The 17784-nt window shown below is 44.8% G+C and overlaps 1 protein-coding gene across 3 annotated transcripts in view; it reads right to left on the bottom strand.

Annotated features, from left to right (window-relative positions):
* Nucleotides 1-17784, bottom strand: part of MTSS1 (MTSS I-BAR domain containing 1) — a 181228-nt gene that overhangs the window by 42145 nt on the left and 121299 nt on the right. For all 3 annotated transcript variants that reach the window (XM_073632228.1, XM_073632230.1, XM_073632229.1), the window contains exons 5-6: nt 16407-16481; nt 3764-3921 (exon numbers count right to left, since the gene is read on the bottom strand). In XM_073632228.1, the coding sequence (XP_073488329.1) occupies nt 3764-3921; nt 16407-16481 (233 nt within the window). The remainder of the gene's footprint in view (nt 1-3763; nt 3922-16406; nt 16482-17784) is intronic.

Here is a 17784-nt window from a genome sequence, read left to right as displayed (position 1 = left end):
TCACAGGGAGCAGAGATCAGTGACACTGCCACTAGGCAGAGCGGGGGGGATGCTGGTTTAAATTAGCATCTCCCCATTCGTCCTCTCCGTGAGGCGATCGCGGGTATCCCCGCGGCGATCAAGTCCACGGGACCCACGACCCGACTCACAGAGCTCCCGGCCCACGCGCACGCAATGGCACGGTGGCAAATTCAAAGGGACGTATGGGTACGCCCATTTGCCCAGCCGTGCCATTCTGCCGACGTACATTGGTGTGCGCCGGTCAGGAACCGGTTAAATAACAAACACGCCATACTCGACACCTGCTCTGTGTAATGGTTTTGCACAAAGCAGCCCCGATCAGGTGCCCCGCCGGCGCTCCTGGCTCCACCTCTCTGGTGTGTACCCCCAATAGGAAGCCGCTTCCTATGGGGGCACCCGGGCAGGCTTGATCCCAAGCCATACTGCCTGTTTCTATAGACATAGACAAGCAAGGCTCGGCCCTGCTTTCTGCTACCTGGTCGCAGGATTTGATTGACATTGGCTCCCGCTGCTGTCTCTGAGCCAATGAGGAGGGAGAGGGCAGAGAGAGCCGTTGCTCTCGGGAACAGTCCTGGATCGAGATCGTGCTCAGGTAAGTATGGGGGAGCTGCACAAGGTTTTTTTACCTTAATGCGGAGAATGCATTAAGGTAAAAAAAAACAAACAAAAAAAAACTTCTACCTTTATAACCACTTTTATGTAATTTACTGCATTAACAGTTTTGTTGGAATGAATAAAGATTCTAGAGAAATGCTGCACTTGGCTCCTTCTGGTGCTGCTCAAGGCTGGGCATTTAATTACATAGTGTCTGCTAAAGGGGATGACTCAAGAATTCAAACTGAAATCTGTTCCTCCCGTTCACACGGCCAATATGTCATCTGACCAGCACTGGAGGGAGACCGAAGCATTATTTCCTCCTGCCCTTCTGTTATGCTGAAGTTCATAAATACCAGGAAGTCTATTAAAGGAGAAGTATAGCCAAAGCTCTTTTGGCCATACTTCTCCAGTGGATCACAGGAGTTCTTTTATTTCTGCATTCCCATTACCCAGAATCAGCCAACAGCGGACTAAAGCCGTGGCTGACGTCAGAGCAAATCCAGGCTCTGCAGGGATCCCAACAATAATGTCGTATCCACCCAGATGTCTGACCACCAGCTGGCTCAGCCTCTCAGCGCATCACTGAGAGCCTGAGCCAGCCACTCTCCCACCCCTCCATAGTCTGGCACGCTAGTCACAGCGGACCCAAGAACTGAGCAATCAGTGGTCTTTGATTGTTCAGTTCTCAGTGTAGGAGTGAGGGGGAACACCCATCAAGAGAGCCTGACTATGCCTGCCCTTCCCGCCCAACTCTACATTCATAGAAGCCATACTACAGCTTCTATGAATGAAGATGGCAGACCTATCAATCATGTGCCCCTCCTCCATTTATAGATCCTGTTTTATTCAGACGCTGTAGTTTGGCTTCTTTGAATGGAGGAGATGGGCAGAAAGGGTGGGCATAGTCGGGCTCTCTTGATGAGTGCCTGTGACCGCTCTTTAGTTGTATTAACCCCCACTGTACCAGAAGATTACATCACTAACAGAAGAGACATCAGCACAAGAGACACATCCTATTGATTAATGCTGGCCATACACTATACGAAAAATTGGCCAAACCCATTTTCGAAAAACGAACATTCGGCCGTCAGTGCACATAAACTAATGCATTTTTTGTTTATTTTTTTACTTATACCTAGTGCAGACAGTTCGGACGGGAAACACATTAACCTTTCAATTTATCGTTCGCTTGGCAGAAAATTTTCAAACTTGTCCTTCGTTTTTTTGGCTCAAAACCGATTATTGATTTTGTGCCCATTAACTGGACGAAAAATGTACGAACTGTCTAAATGACCGAATTTCAGCCGATTTTTCGTATAGTGTATGGCCAGCATAAGTTATGTCCCTTTTGCTGATTTTTCTGTTTTTCTCTTTTTGCTACACTTTAACCGCCTCACGCCCGCCAGCCGTCAAATGACGGCCAGGCGGCGCAGCTCTCGTTCTGGGCAGGCTTCATATGACGTCCAGAACGGGCGCGCATAGCGGCGACCAGTGGTTTGGTGTGTCAGTCAGACACACTGCTACACCGATCTCGGTAAAGAGCCTCTGACAGAGGTTCTTTACCACTCGATCAGCCGAGTCCGATCACGGCTGATCACGATGTAAACAGGAAGAGCCGTTGATCGGCTTTTCCTCACTCGCGTCTGACAGACACGAGTAGAGGAGAGCCGATCGGCTGCTCTCCTGACAGGGGTGCTCTGTGCTCATTGTTTACCAGCGCAGCCCCCCCTCAGATGCCAGCCCAGGACCACCAGGGATTGGCACCACTCTGGACCACAAGGTATGCCACCCTAGACCACCAGGGAAATGACAATCAGTGCCCAGGGAACTGCCCATCAGTGCCCAGGGAGCTGCCCATCAGTGCCCAGGGAGCTGCCCATCAGTGCCCAGGGAGCTGCCCATCAGTGCCCAGGGAGCTGCCCATCAGTGCCCAGGGAGCTGCCCATCAGTGCCCAGGGAGCTGCCCATCAGTGCCATCCCAAATGCCTTCCAGTGCCATCAGTGATGTCTATCAATGCCATTTATTAGTGCCGCATATCAGTGCCCATCAGTGCCGCCTATCAGTGCCACCCATAAGTACCCATCAGTGCAGCCCATCAGTGTTGGCTATCAGTGCCGCCCATCGTCAGTGCCACCTCATTGGTGGCACCTCATCAGTGCCGCCTTATCAGTGAAGGAGAAAACTTACTTATTTACAAAATTTTATAACAGAAACAAAAGAAAAACTTTTTTTTTTTTTTCCAAAATTTTCTGTCTTTTTTTTATTAGTTTAGCAAAAGATAAAAAAAATGCAGAGGTGCTCAAATACCACCAAAAGAAAGCTCTATTTGTGGGAACAAAATGATAAAAATTCTGTTTGGGTACAGCGTAGCATGACCGCGCAGTTGTCATTTAAACAGAGACAGCGCTGAAAGCTGAAAATTGGCCTGGGCAGGAAGGAGGTCCAAGTGCCCGGTATTGAGGTGGTTAAAGATGAACTCCAGACAGCTAAAGAAGACATAAATGAATGCAGCTTGGGACTCATTAACACATCATATTATGTATATTTTTTTTTTTTTTAGTAAATACCTGAATAAGACAAGGTATCAGCATTTTCCAGCCCCTGTGTAGCAGAGCTTGGATTGGAAGAAGGAGAAGCAGCACAAAGTCAGCCAGTTGTACTGTAGTGCTCATATGCCAACTATGAGCTATCTGAGCTAAGGGAGGAGAGAGCAAGGTAACAAAGAGATGAGCTCATTAGTCTGCTGCTTCTCCTTTCACTGTCCAATCAGAGGCCGGGGAGTGCAAGACCTGTAAGTGTTGCCTAATTGCAGCAGAGAAAAATCAGGTCTCCTGCCCCGCCAGACAGAGCTTTGTAACTCTTAGGACTGGATGGACAGAAATACAAAATGTAGTGTAGGTATTTCATCTGTGTGTTTAGCAGTGTTCAGATTTAAACCTCTCAGTAGAAAGATAAAAATAAGAAAAAAAAAAAAAAATCTCATCCACAATAATATACAAGCCGGCACACTATTGTTTTATTCCATTCATTTTGAAAAAGGTTCACATGACAGAAGACATCTCCTCCCGGTTCTGCACTCATGAATGGAAGAAATAGAATTACACGGTGCCTGTGTACATAAATTCCAACATGATGAGGACTTACGATGACAGGCCGCAGCATGGAGATAAAGGAGCAGAAGCGGCTGCGTTCTTCGATCAGGGCTTTCCTCACCGCCTGCTTCTCCGTTTCTTCCAGCAATAAGTATTTATCATTGACGTCCTGCAAGGCGCTGTCCAGCTGGGGTTGAATGTCTCCTCTCCCTGGAAAAAAAAAAAAATTATAGCTCTAAAGCCGGCCATAGATAATAGCTGCACTTAGAAGGGAAGGTGTGACCCAACCATCCAAAGATTTTATTTTACGAGATATTTCCATGGGGGGGCGACGGCGACAACAGGCAGCCTTATCGACAGCCTAATTTCAGAAGAAGCAACATCTTAACCATAACTTTAAAGCATTATTTGAGTATGCTTTTAAGAGCCCTTTCACGCTGAGCCGCCCCCGGGCGTCGGCAGCAAAGCGGCGCTAATTTTTAGCGCCGTTTTACTGTCGTTTTAGCGGCTATTCGGCCGCTAGCGTGACGGTTTTAACCCCCGCTAGCGGCCGAAAAAGGGTTAAATCCACCCTCAAAACGCCGTTGCAGCGGTGCTGCCCCATTGTTTTAAATGGGCAGGAGTGGTGGAGGAGCGGTGTATTCACTGCTGCAAAGAAGCTGATGGCAGGACCTTTTGTGACGCCCTGCCAGCGCAGCGCCCCAGTGTGAAAGCACTCGGGCTTTCACACTGGGATTGCAGCTGAGGCTTTTTTCAGGTGCTATTTTTAGCGCTGTAGCGCCTGAAAAACGCCTCCAGTGTGAAAGGAGTCTAAATGTCAGTAGTCACTTGCAGTTTGACAGCTGCTGTCTTGTCAAGTACCTGTTGTCATAATGTCTCCCAACCCCCGAGTGTGCATAACCGTTAAGGTAACAGTAGAAATGATTATGGTTATTGAAAGCTCGCGCTCCCCACTCAATTGCCAGACAAGGTCAGCCAGCTCCTGAACTCTGTACGATTCCTGTTTAAAAGTAAAATATATTTTTTAAAGTTTTTCTAAAAAGGTAGAACGTTTTTTGTTTTTTTTAACCGTAATGCATTGTATGCATTAAGGTTAAAAAAAAAAAACGTTCTGCATGCAGCTCAGCCCTTCCTTATACTCGCTTGAGCCTAATCTCGATCCAGCGATATGCACGAGAGCAGAAGTTCTGCGATCTCTCTCTCCTCATTGGCTTCTGCTACTGTCAATCACAGTCAGCGAGCAGGGAGAAGGGCCAAACCCCGCACTGCTTGTTTTATGGACACACCACACAGAGGAGGGCTCAGAAGCAAGAATGCATGAGTGAACCCATGGCAAGCAGCTTGCTATGGAAGCACTCAGCGGGGAAGGGTTGGGGGAGGAGCCAGGAGCCTAAAGTGGTGGCAGGGGAGGAACCAATAGTTCAGGATCAGGCCTGCTCTGTGCAAAACCATTACACAGAGCAGGTAAGTGTAACACGTTCATTATTAAAGAAAAAAAATTAAACCTTTACAATCTCCATTATTTTTATACAACATAATGTAAAGGGATGAGCTTGATGTAAGTTATGTTACGAATGTAAGTTAATGTTTAAAAAAAAATTTAAAAAAAATTAAAAAATTTCCAAATCCACCCCAAACAGCATGGATGAAGGAATATTCCTTGCAAGCTATTGTATTCTGACAGCCTTTGCTCCCGTGGCGGTCAGAATACCCAAACAAGTGACTACAGTCTGTGGCTGAGAATTTACCGCCCGACTCCTTTGACCTTCAGACTGACGTTTGTTGAGCCGGGTGGTGCCAACAGAGCCACTCAGAGTTTCAGCCAATTCGGCAGGAATTGAGCTGTGTATGGCCAGCATTAGAGTCGGCCGAACCACAGAAAACGATACATCGCCTGGGTGCTTGATATCTTAACAGTTGTAAAGCAGCCCATAGATGATTTGATTTGCTTTCCTTCCATCATGGGTGGAAGGAAAGAAAAATTGCTCGATTCTCCCATCAACACAGTCAGTGTTGACGAGGGCATACCTCCCGCAGCACTATTGTGTTCTGGCTGAACACAATGATTACTGCTAGTGGCTACAGCGGATAAATCCAAGTCGATGGATAGATCAATCAGCCTGCCCATACATGGATCGAATCTTGACCAGTCCCTGCTGAACCAGCCGACTTTCGATCCATTTATGGCCGGTTTAAGAAGGGAATTAAGTGTATACCAAACTGAATCTCTAGAAGTTAATCTACAAGTTACAATATTCAATACACTAACAAAAAAATATGGAATAAGCAGCATTTAAAAAAATGCAATGTCATGAATGATCATTGGAAGTCCTCTATAAAAATAAATAAATAAAATCACTTTACAGGTAAATACTACAGCAATCACTCTTCTTACACACACTAAACCATAGAATCATCAACAAGGCAACCCTAGGCAGGAGCCTGTGGTTTACAGTTACAACCTTTATGCACTTATTCTTATTCAGGATTTAGATAGAACCAACAGTTTGCATAGTGCTTTACAAAATAAAGGGAGACAATACAGTTTCAATACAAATCAAGACAACAGGGTTAGGGGGGGCCCTGATCATGAGAGCTTACCATCTAAAAGGGAACGAGAAGTGACGCAAACATGGGTAGGATAGGTTGGTCAGAAAAGACACATTTTCAGGGAAAGCCTACAGACCTAAAAGGAGTTTACGGAGATTCAGGAGTAGGAGATAGCTGGACTGATTAGGGTAGGGGGTTCCAGAGAATTGGAGAGGCTCTGGAGAAGATCTCAACATGAGCACGGTAGGAGGTGATGAGGTAGCTAGAGAGCAGGAGGCCTTGTGAAGTGCGAAGCAGTTGATATTTTGAGGTGAGCTTGATGATGTAGCTGGGGGCAGAGTTATTGATGGATTTGTATGTTGTTAAAATTTAGAATTTTATTTGTTGGGCGATAGGAATCCAGTGGAGGGATTGGCAGAGAAGAGTGGCCGACACTGAGTGTTGGAAATGTGGATAATTCTGGTAGCAGTGAGACTGAAGGGGTATAGCCTGTGTAGAGGTTGACCAATGAGGAAGGAGTTGCCGTACTTAAGGGGAAAGATAACAAGAGAGAGTGAACTTGTAGCTTGGTGGTGTTGTTGGTTAGGAAGAGGTGTATTTTGGAAAGAGGTGGCAAAATTTGGATAGTGATTTGATGTGGGGCTGAAAGGAGAGGCTGGAGTCTGGGGATATCCCAAATGGTCAAAGCTTTACCCTTGCCAGGCACTGCACAATGGAAGGTGCACATATATGCAGTTGGTATTAGATGGAGTGGGCCATTCCAGAACAGACCATGCAAATGGGTAGATTTTGGGCCTACTGTAATTCATATTAATGTGATGTCAATCAGAGGGGGGATGTGGCAAATCTGTTACTTTACCAAAGGCCTAATTTGGCCTTAATTGAACTCTGTACTGTATTTTCCCTTTAAAGCACACATTCCTCCATCCCATAGTTTGAATCCTTGTCACATATACGCTCCCTTCTCAAACATTATACAACTCAAACATGACAGATAAGGAGCGTCTGACACTTTCTAAATGTACTCTCCCAGAATGCTTTGCAAGTCTTTTCCCGTCACTCTATAAAATGAAAAATGGCAATCAGCTTGAAGGTGTAAATCCCTTAGGATCAATTATCCTAAGCTTCGATTGCCTTTTCAGAGGCTAAGCCAAGCTATTCCAATTTGCAAGAGGCTTCCTCTATGATATGTATCGTGCATCTACAAGAGACAATTGGATGGATTAAAGATTGTGTAAAATTGGACACAGACAAGCACTGGAAGGATTTTTAATTGCTCATCGGGGTCCCTTATTTGATGTCGTGTAAATAGAGAGCATTTTCTTCACATAGCTGAGTGGAATCGATCTTCTCAGAACTGAAGAGAACAGAGATAAAATTCTGATCCTAGTATAAGGCATATTCCTATACACAGCTGACTATCTAAATCCTGCTGAAGGACCCTGCAGGCGGTCTGTTGTAGTCCAAGGCTGGCCACAGATGGCTCAGATTTCAGCCAAAATTTGAGCTGTGGATGGCCCTGAAGGCACCACTTGGCTCATCAAAATTGATTTAGAAACCAACTGAGCCAGGTGGAAAATTATTGGTTGAACACTGCATCCTATCAGATGCAGTCACTATTTGGCTCTACCATTATAATTATGCAGTCGCAGGTGCCATGGATACTTGAACACAATAGTGAGCAGCGAAGATTCCTCCCTCAATGCTGTTAAGGTGGATGGGGGGGAATAGATAGATTTTTCTCTACAAGAGAAATGGGGTTGTGTAACATGGCTGCCAACATAAAGTAGGCTATTTTAGATAACAGATGCCATAAAGATTGTATTTTTTACAGAAGATATAAAAGATTTTAGACTATCCTCTGCTAAACAATGTTTGAGCAATATCAATTCAGTCATTATGTACACGCCTGTAAGCATCTGTATTTCCCACTGCAGGTGGCACTCGACTGCAGCGGAAATGCAGATGGGGGAGGAAGTTGAGATTTCCTCAGTCACAGGGAGGCAGCTATCCAATTGGATGCTGGCACCCCATGCGACTCCGGAGTCTTAAATTGACTCTACTTGACCCAAGATGGCCATCAGTCTATAACGAAAAAAGTATTGTAGAAAATGGGCTTTTAAATGGTAGTCCCCATGGTTAAGATAAAATATATATATATATATATATATATATATATATATATATATATACACACACACACACATACATATATACACACACACAAAAATTTATTTATTAATATATATAGTGTTTATAAAAGAGAAACAAAGGGGCAAGTAAAGCCCAAATATATGTAGAGAGCATATCACACATATCAAATATGGTATCACATGTACGGGATCTGCCATCAGTCTATTTAAGACTCCGGCTCTCGGGCTTGGCCCGCTTTGTGCGAGTGACTAACTTAGGGAAAGGATCCCTGCCTGACAGGAACCGTGCTTAGAGATGGGGAGAGGTTCCAGAGGAGTAGAGATAGGGAGAGGTTCCAGAGGAGTAAGGACAGTGCTGGGTCTAAGTCTACCGCTACCTCTCAGGAAGCCTTCCCTTTTGGGTGTGGACCAGCCAGGCCATATTCCACTCCTTGTGGCAGTTGCCGTCGGCATCTTTCATTCTGCATATTGCTGGTCCACTACTGTCTCTGTTGCAAGTGTCTCCGGTCAGGTGTGCTCCCCCACTGGGCCTGTTGTATTTTCTGAGCCTTTCTACAATATATTGTTACTGTCAAACTAGGACTATGTGTGTTCACTGCCCGCTGCACCTAACCCACACGCACATCTCCTACAAAATGTTGAGCAGCCAAGAGCAATTCCACTTTAGATTTCTTCAGCCTGGGTGAAATGATGCATGGTTTGATGCCCGCCAGATCTTACCACTATCCAGGTCCTAGCTTGGGAGATTCTCCTCCATTTGCAGCAATGCCATGATTGGCTGGCCATTGCTAATTGACATCAAGAAGAAAAGAACAGATAACACAGCAATTCTATATCCTGCCCCTTGCAGGGACTTGCTACAGAAGCAGATAGAAAACACACCTAGGTAACGGTTTGCAAAAACTTGGGCTTGTGGTTAATGGGGAGGATAAAGACTCACCCTCATGAGTAACCATAGGAGAAAAAGAAGAAGATAGGCGCAATACCCCTTATACTGTATGCAATAAAGTACAGAGTATGATATTGGAAAAAAACTAAACAGTAAAGGAATGGTATGGCTTTCATCAGATGCAGTTGGGTGTGACCAAAATAAAATGGTAGATGCCATCTGAAGACGGTGCTTGGGGAGAATATGTCTGTCTCCATGCATGTGTAGGGATTGTCACACACAATGCTCTGGGACTAATCCTAGGTCCACTTCGGGGACATCAGGATGATGGTATGGAGCCCGTGTGAACCAAAAAAACCTGAAAATAGTCTTGCAGAGGTGTCTGTTGGAGGGTATCATGGAGATGTAGTGGACAGTAAAGAAACGCCCCAACCAATCTTGTTTCGATTAAGTCATTTTTATAATTTAATGACACCCATGCTGCGTTTTGTGACAACTTGTCACTTCGGAGTGTAGCAGGTGTGTAACACCGTGTAGCTAGTCGACAGAGTCCTCTACCTCCAGCCAAGCTCATCACTGAGTGCTCTGCTTGTAGCTAGCTACTCTGTTATGCACCTGCTATCCGAGGAAATGACAAGTTGTCACAAAACACTTCATGGGTGAAATCAATAAACGTTTCTTTATTATAAGACTGGTTGGACATTTCTTCCTTCAAGGTCCACCACTACCCTCCAATGTGTGCCTCTGCAATATCATTTTAGTTTTTTTTATTGACCACACTGACTAGGTAACAGAATAGCCTGATACATTATTGCTGGAGATCTTGGCATACTGTATGAGACCCCTGGAAGCCAAGACACTTGGTCACATGCCATCAGTTGAAAGAACCAAGGGACTCATGTTCAGGCAAAGCCAGCAGGTCTTCTGCAGCCTATGATCTCAATGGAACTTTAACTGTTCTTACCCTTTTCATGTGGTCAACCTCAGCATCATCAGCGCATGAAATACAATGTTATAATAAGCTGCAGGTCTTATGTCAATCACTCTACTGCAGGGATCCTCAAACAACAGCCCTCCAGCCGTTGCAGAACTACACATCCCGCGAGGCATTGTAAAACCCTGACATTCACAGACATGACTAGGCATGATGGGAATTGTAGTTCCTGAACAACTGGAGGGCCGTAGTTTGAAGACCCCTGCTCTACTGTCTACCTCAGCTTTAATTTTATTATGGTGGGCAGGCATTGCGTTTGTCAGCCTCGTATAAAATGAAGGTAAGGTAAACACAGTATCTCACAAAAGTGAGTACACCCCTCACATTTTTGTAAATATTTTATTCTATCTTTTCATGTGACAACACTGAAGAAATGACACTTGGCTACAATGTAAAGTAGTGAGTGTACAGCTTGTATAACAGTGTAAATTTGCTCTCCCCTGAAAATAACACACAGCCATTAATGTCTAAACTATTGGCAACAAAAGTGAGTACACCCCTAAGTGAAAATATCCAAATTGGGCCCAAAGTGTCAATATTTTGTGTGGCCACCATTATTTTCCTCTTGGGCATGGAGTTCACCAGAGCTTCACAGGTTGCCACAGGAGTCTCTTCCACTCCTCCATGACGACATCACGGATCTAGTGGATGTTAGAGATCTTGTGCTCCTCCACCTTCCGTTTGAGGATGCCCCACAGATGCTCCATAGGGTTTAGGTCTGGAGACATGCTTGGCCAGTCCATCACCTTTACCCTCAGCTTCTTTAGCAAGGCAGAGGTCATCTTGGAGGTGTGTTTGGGGTTGTTATGTTGGAATACTGCCCTGCGGTCCAGTCTCCGAAGGGAGGGGTTCATGCTCTGTTTCAGTATGTCACAGTACATGTTGCTATTCATGGTTCTCATAATGAACTATAGCCCCCCATTGCCGGCAGCACTCATGCAGCCCCAGATCATGACACTCAAACCACCATGCTTCAATGTAGGCAAGACACACTTGTCTTTGTACTCCTCACCTGGTTGCCGCCACACACACTTGACACCATCTGAACCAAATAAGTTTATCTTGGTCTCATCAGACCACAGGACATGGTTCCAGTAATCCATGTCCTTAGTCTGCTTGTCTTTAGCAAACTGTTTCCAGGCTTTCTTGTGCATCATCTTTAGACGAGGCTTCCTTCTGGGAAAATGGGCATGCAGACCAATTTGATGCAGTGTGCGGCGTATGGTCCGAGCACTCACAAGCTGACCACCCACCCCTTCAACCTCTGCAGAAATGCTGGCAGCACTCATACGTCCATTTCCCAAAGATAACCTCTGGATATGATGCCGAGCATGTGCACTCAACTTCTTTGGTCGATCATGGCGAGGCCTGTTTTGAGTGGAACCTGTCCTGTTAAACCACTGTATGGTCTTGGCCACCGTGCTGCAGCTCAGTTTCAGGGTCTTGACAATTTTCTTATAGCCTAGGCCATATTTATGTAGAGCAACAATTCTTTTTTTCAGATCCTCAGAGTTCTTTGCCATGAGGTGCCATGCCGAACTTCCAGTGACCAGTATGAGATAGAGAGAGTGATAAATTTATCACACCTGCGACCTTGTAACACTAACGAGTCACATGACACCGGGGAGGGAAAATGGCTAATTGGGCCCAATTTGAACATTTTCACTTAGGGGTGTACTCACTTTTGTTGCCAGTGGTTTAGACATTAATGGCTGTGTGTTGAGTTATTTTGAGGGGACAGCAAATTTACACTGTTATACAAGCTGTACGCTCACTACTTTACATTATAGCAAAGTGTCATTTCTTCAGTGTTGTCACATGAAAAGATATAATAAAATATTTACAAAAATTTGAGGGGTGTACTCACTTTTGTGAGATACTTTATGTCTTTTAAAATAAATTGACAACTGCACATACAGTGGATATAAAAAGTCTACACACCCCTGTTAAAATGTCAGGTTTCTGTTAGGTAAAAAAAATAGACAAAAATAAATAATTTCAGAACTTTTTCCACCTTTAATGTGATCTATAAACGTACAGTTTAAGTCTATAACTCAATTTAAAAACAGACTGAAATCTTTTAAGGGGGGGCGCGTAAAAATAAATAACTAAAATAACGTGGTTGCATAAGTGTGCACACCCTCCTATAACTGGGGATGTAGCTGTGTTCAGAATTAAGCAATCACATTCAAACTCGTGGTAAAAAGGAGTCAGTACACACCTGCCATCATTTCAAGTGCCTCTGATTAACCCCAAATAAAGGTCAGCTGTTCTAGTAGGTCTTTCCTGACATTTTCTTAGTCACATCCTACAGCAAAAGCCATGATCCGCAAAGAGCTTCCAAACCATCAGAGGGATCTCATTGTTAAAAGGTATCAGTCAGGAGAAGGGTACGGAAGAATTTCCAACACAGTGAAGAAGGTCATCATTATGTGGAGAAAATATGGCACAACAGTGACATTACCAAGAATTGGACATCCCTATTGGACATCCCTCCAAAATTGATGAAAAGACGAGAAGAAAACTGGTCAGGGAGACTGCCAAGAGGCCTACAGCAACATTAAAGGAGCTGCAGGAATATCTGGCAAGTACTGGCTTTTTGGTACATGTGACATCAATCCCCCGTATTCTTCATATGTCTGGGCTATAGGGTAGATAGGCAAGACAGAAGCCTTTTCTTACGAAGAAAAACATCCAAGCCTGGCTAAATTTTGCAAAAACACATCTGAAGTCTCCCAAAAGCATGTGGGAAAGTGTGTTATGATCTGATAAAACCAAGGTTGAACTTTTTGGCCATAATTCCACAAGATAAGTTTGGCGCAAAAACAACACATCACCAAAAGAACACCATACCCACCATGAAGCATGGTGGTGGCAGCATCATGTTTTGGAGCGGTTTTTCTTCAGCTGGAACAGGGGCCTTTCAAGGTAGAGGGAATTATGAACAGTTCCAAATACCAGTCAATATTGGCACAAAACCATCAGTCTTCTGCTAGAAAGCTGAACATGAAGAGGAACTTCATCTTTCAGCAAGACAACATGCCAAAGCATACATCCAAATCAAGAAAGGAATGGCTTCACCAGAAGATTACAATTTTGGAATGGCCCAGTCAGAGCCCAGACCTGAATCCAATTGAAAACCTGTGGGGTGATCTGAAGCGGGCTTTGCACAGGAGATGCCCTCACAATCTGACGGATTTGGAGAGTTTCTGTAAAGAAGAGTGGCAAATATTGCCAACTCAAGATGTGCCATGCTTATAGACTCATACCCAAAAAGACTGAGTGCTGTAATAAAATCGAAAGGTGCTTCAACAAAGTATTAGTTTAATGGTGTGCACACATTTTATTTTTACTTCCCTCCAACTAAAAGATTTCAGTTTGTTGTGAAACTGAGTTGTACAGTTTATAGGTTACATTAAAGGTGGAAAAAGTCCTGAAATGATTTATCTTTGTCTCATTTTTTTTTTTTTACATCACAGAAACCTGAAATGTTAACAGGGGTGTGTAGACTTTTTATATCCACTGTATATCAGTTAAAAAAAAGGCCTTCAATTATATTTTAATCAATACATCCAGGAACGAATAAATAGATTCTAAGATGGACTTGTACAGGAAGTATATAGTTAATGTGTAATTAAGATTTCTATTCTTGTTTTTAGGTTTTTGGAAGGTTTTTTTTTTTTCTTTTTTTGGAGAGAAAATAAAACCCAATAAATTACAGAGCTAATATTGGCAGTTCTTTCAGACGCAGTCTGTTCAGATGGTGGGTTTTTGCAGTGTGAGAAGCGACCGCGGATCTCATCATTAAATGCAGGCCATGGTTGCCATAGAAACTACAGAAGTTCTTTAAAGAGCTATAGGGGAGGATAATGACTTACTATACTACTGTCTGTGAGAAGTCAGGCAAACATACAAATGCACTTCTTTAACTTCACTGTCAGCCACCCCTGGGGTACAGTCAGCAGTATAGAGAGGCATACCGGTACTTATTATAGACATAAATCTGGAAGTAGAAAGGACTCTCCTCTGCTGGCAATAAAAGGATTATTATTTTCATACAGGAAATTTGTGAAATAAACCCTAAAGCCCATCTGGAATTTGGCAATAAACATATTGCTTGCTGCGAAATGAAAGGAGACGCGTGCGGAGAAAATGATTAGTAAACTTCAGATACAGACAGGGGCTCTTTACTGCCCCAGCCGGGCAGCATTCCAGTATCCATGGCAACCCTCGGTATTCATCACAGGCAAATCAATACACCTTACTGGAGCCACAAGCATCAGCACCATAATCAAGAGGATTACTGGCCATGCTTTGTTAATCAAAAAGGTCCATGTAATTCTGGTTTCCTTTATTACTAAGGGGTTGACTTCCCAGATTTTGGGACGGAGCTCCATTCACCAAATGAGCACAGGGAATTAAAAGTAGATAGTGGGTGAAATGAGGACAAGGAGTGAATAGTGAGACGGGGTGGGGCGGGGGCAATGACAGGGGCCCGGGGGGGGGTGGGTGGGTTGCGCAATGACAGGGGCGGGGGGGGGGGGGTTGCACAATGACAGGGGCCGGGGGGGGGGGGGGGGGGTTGCGCAATGACAGGGGCCGGGGGGGGGGGGGGGTTGCGCAATGACAGGGGCCCGGGGGGGGGGGGGGGCACGGGGGTACAATGACAGGGGCCCGGGGAGGCGCAATGACAGGGGCCCGGGGAGGCGCAATGACAGGGGCCCGGGGAGGCGCAATGACAGGGGCCCGGGGAGGCGCAATGACAGGGGCCCGGGGAGGCGCAATGACAGGGGCCCGGGGAGGCGCAATGACAGGGTGAAATGCAGACCGAAAATAGAAGGTGGACTGTGGCTGGTACATGGACAGGAGGTGGTACATGGACAGGGAAGGTTTAAGGCCATTTGCCTAATCTGTATAAATTAGAAAAAGTAGCAAAATAGAGTGCGTTTAGTTGTTTGTTCAAGTTAAGAGAGGCTGCACTGAACAGATAGGGTATACCATGAAGCATATGGACGTTTCATCAGCACATCCATAAAGGTGCCCCAACTCATGTGATGGGGAAAGGTGTTCCAAAGGGCAGGAGGGACCAATGGGCTTTCATTATGAGTGACAGATGATAAACCTGTACTGGTTATCCAAAGTAGTCAATCTGATACCTCCATAAGTGTTACATCCCCTACCCAACCACATACACATCACAGCCTAGATCAGTGATGGCAAACACATGGCATGTGTGCCACAGCTGGCACACAGGGCCCTCTCTGTGGGCACATGAGCAGGGCCGCCATCTTTTCTCCTGTGCGTAACAGAAGAGGAGTGCCTATTAAAGATATGCTGGTGCCCAGGCTACTGACTGAGGTTTGGTTCCTGTATATACCGTCCCTGTCGACCCCCTCCTGTCCAAGTATAAAACAAAACATGACGGACCACACGGGCCCCCTGGAGCATGGGACGGGGGTTGCCATTGTGACCCCTGATGTTACACATTAGTGGTTGGGGGTTTGTGGTAAAAACAACTCTGGGGTTTTATCGCCTCCCAAACAAAGCAAATGTAAACAAACCTTTACTGTCTTGAGCCTCCTATAAGGTTTCTTTTACACCGATGTGCTGCAATTTGCCTGCGTCGCACAAGCAGTGCGAGTTAGCTGTGCTTTGCCATAGACTTCTATTATATCTTGCCGGCCTCAGCTCTATGCACTCTGATGCTCTGGGATGGTGGGTCGGCAACTTATGATCTGGGCTTGCTGACTCACCATCCCAGAGGATGGGGTCACGGACCAAATCGGAAGGCTTGGGCCACGGGATTGAGCACCCCTAACTTACATGATCAAAAAGAGGCTCCCCAACAAAGTAATAATTTTAAATGTAAAATCTCCAACTTGAAACTTCTGTTGATCTCTGTAGCATTGCTCAATATTTGCAAGATTGTTAACTCTACAATGGTCTTTTTATGGATTCATGTTGATCTTTTATGCTGTCGTTTATTTTGATGGCCCCTTCAGTGAATACAGTATGTCAGCTGAATCTAAAGTTAAGCTTTAGGTTATTATTATGGTTTCCTCCACTTTGGCCAAAGGCTCTCAGTTACAGAAAAGGCAGATAAACGTACCTTTCTTGGCCTTTTTCTGAAGTTTAAGAGTGTCTGATGACTTTTTCTTGATTTCTTGACGGGCCTTTTTGTATTCTGAAAGAACAAAGCCATTAATATTAGCAACACACACAAATAACAGTCTGCAGGGTAACATTCTTTTGCAGGAAATGTACTGTACATGCATTCCTATTCTAGAAACAGGATTGTTAACTATAACGGACCTAAAGACTATTATATATAATAGGTCAGGGGCCTTGTCCACTAAATACATGGATAATGTCAAGTGAAAAATAAGGAATTCCCCGTATGCTCTGTAAGGGGCTGGAGATAAGTGGGGATTTTAATGTGCCTAAACACCAGTAAAAAAACATTTTTTTTTCATATTAAAGCTGACACATTATAAAAACATACTGTATGTCGTCAGCTGCAATTTCAACAAAAAAAATATACAATGGGACAAACTTAATACAGAACAGGTGGATTAACAATGTTTCGTACAAGGAAAGCTTCTTCAAGATCCACTTCGTTGTTCACTCTTTATAATAGTGCAGACCAAAAATATTGATGCTAAAGGTAAAAGAAAAAAAAAAAGAAAAGAAAACCACCAGACTAGCAGCATTTGAGGAATGTAACTCTCCATGGCGACATTGTGTGGCTTCTCTTCAGGGCATGGTTTTGCCTTTTTACAGATACACCCCCTAAAGTGGTTGTAAAGGCAGAAGGTTTATCTTAATGCATTCTAGCCTTCTGTGGGCGGCAGCAGCCCCAACACTTACACAAGGTTCCTCTCTCTCCGGGCAATGTCCACGAGTGTCTCAGCCTTCCAAGATTCTCCCTCCTGATTGGTTGAGACAGAGCAGCGGCGCCATTGGCTGACGCTGCTGTTAAGTTCAGCTAGCTAATCAGGGGAGAGGGGCGGGGGCTCCCTGTCTGAATGGATACAGGGAGCTGTGACTTGGCTTGGGTGCCCCCATAGCAAGCTGCTTGCTGTGATGGCACTGAACAGGAGGGAGGGGCCAGGAGCACAGAAGAGGAACCCAAGAAGAGGAGGATCTGGGCTGCTCTGTGCAAATCCACTGCAACAGAGCAGGTAAGTATAACATGTTTGTTATTTTTATAGGAAAAAAAAAATTTGACAATCACTTTAAAGTAGAAGTACAGCCAAAGCTTGTTTGGTTGTACTTCTCCTGTGGATCACAGGAGTGTAATTCATTCTGCACTCCTGTGACCTGTTTTTAACAGACAGCTGAAACCCGCCTAGTCCAGGCTCTGGTAAGATCGCGACAATGAAATCAGATCTGCCTACATGCGAGCTGCTGAAAGCCTGAGCTGGGCGCTAACACCCTCTCCACAGCCCAGCTCTCCAGTGAGCGGGGGGGGCAGAGCAGACAGCGGT

The sequence above is a fragment of the Aquarana catesbeiana genome, linkage group LG05, assembly GCF_042186555.1.
Source record: "Aquarana catesbeiana isolate 2022-GZ linkage group LG05, ASM4218655v1, whole genome shotgun sequence".
Taxonomy (NCBI): Eukaryota; Metazoa; Chordata; class Amphibia; order Anura; family Ranidae; genus Aquarana; species Aquarana catesbeiana.
This window is presented reverse-complemented; position numbering and strand designations above follow the sequence as displayed.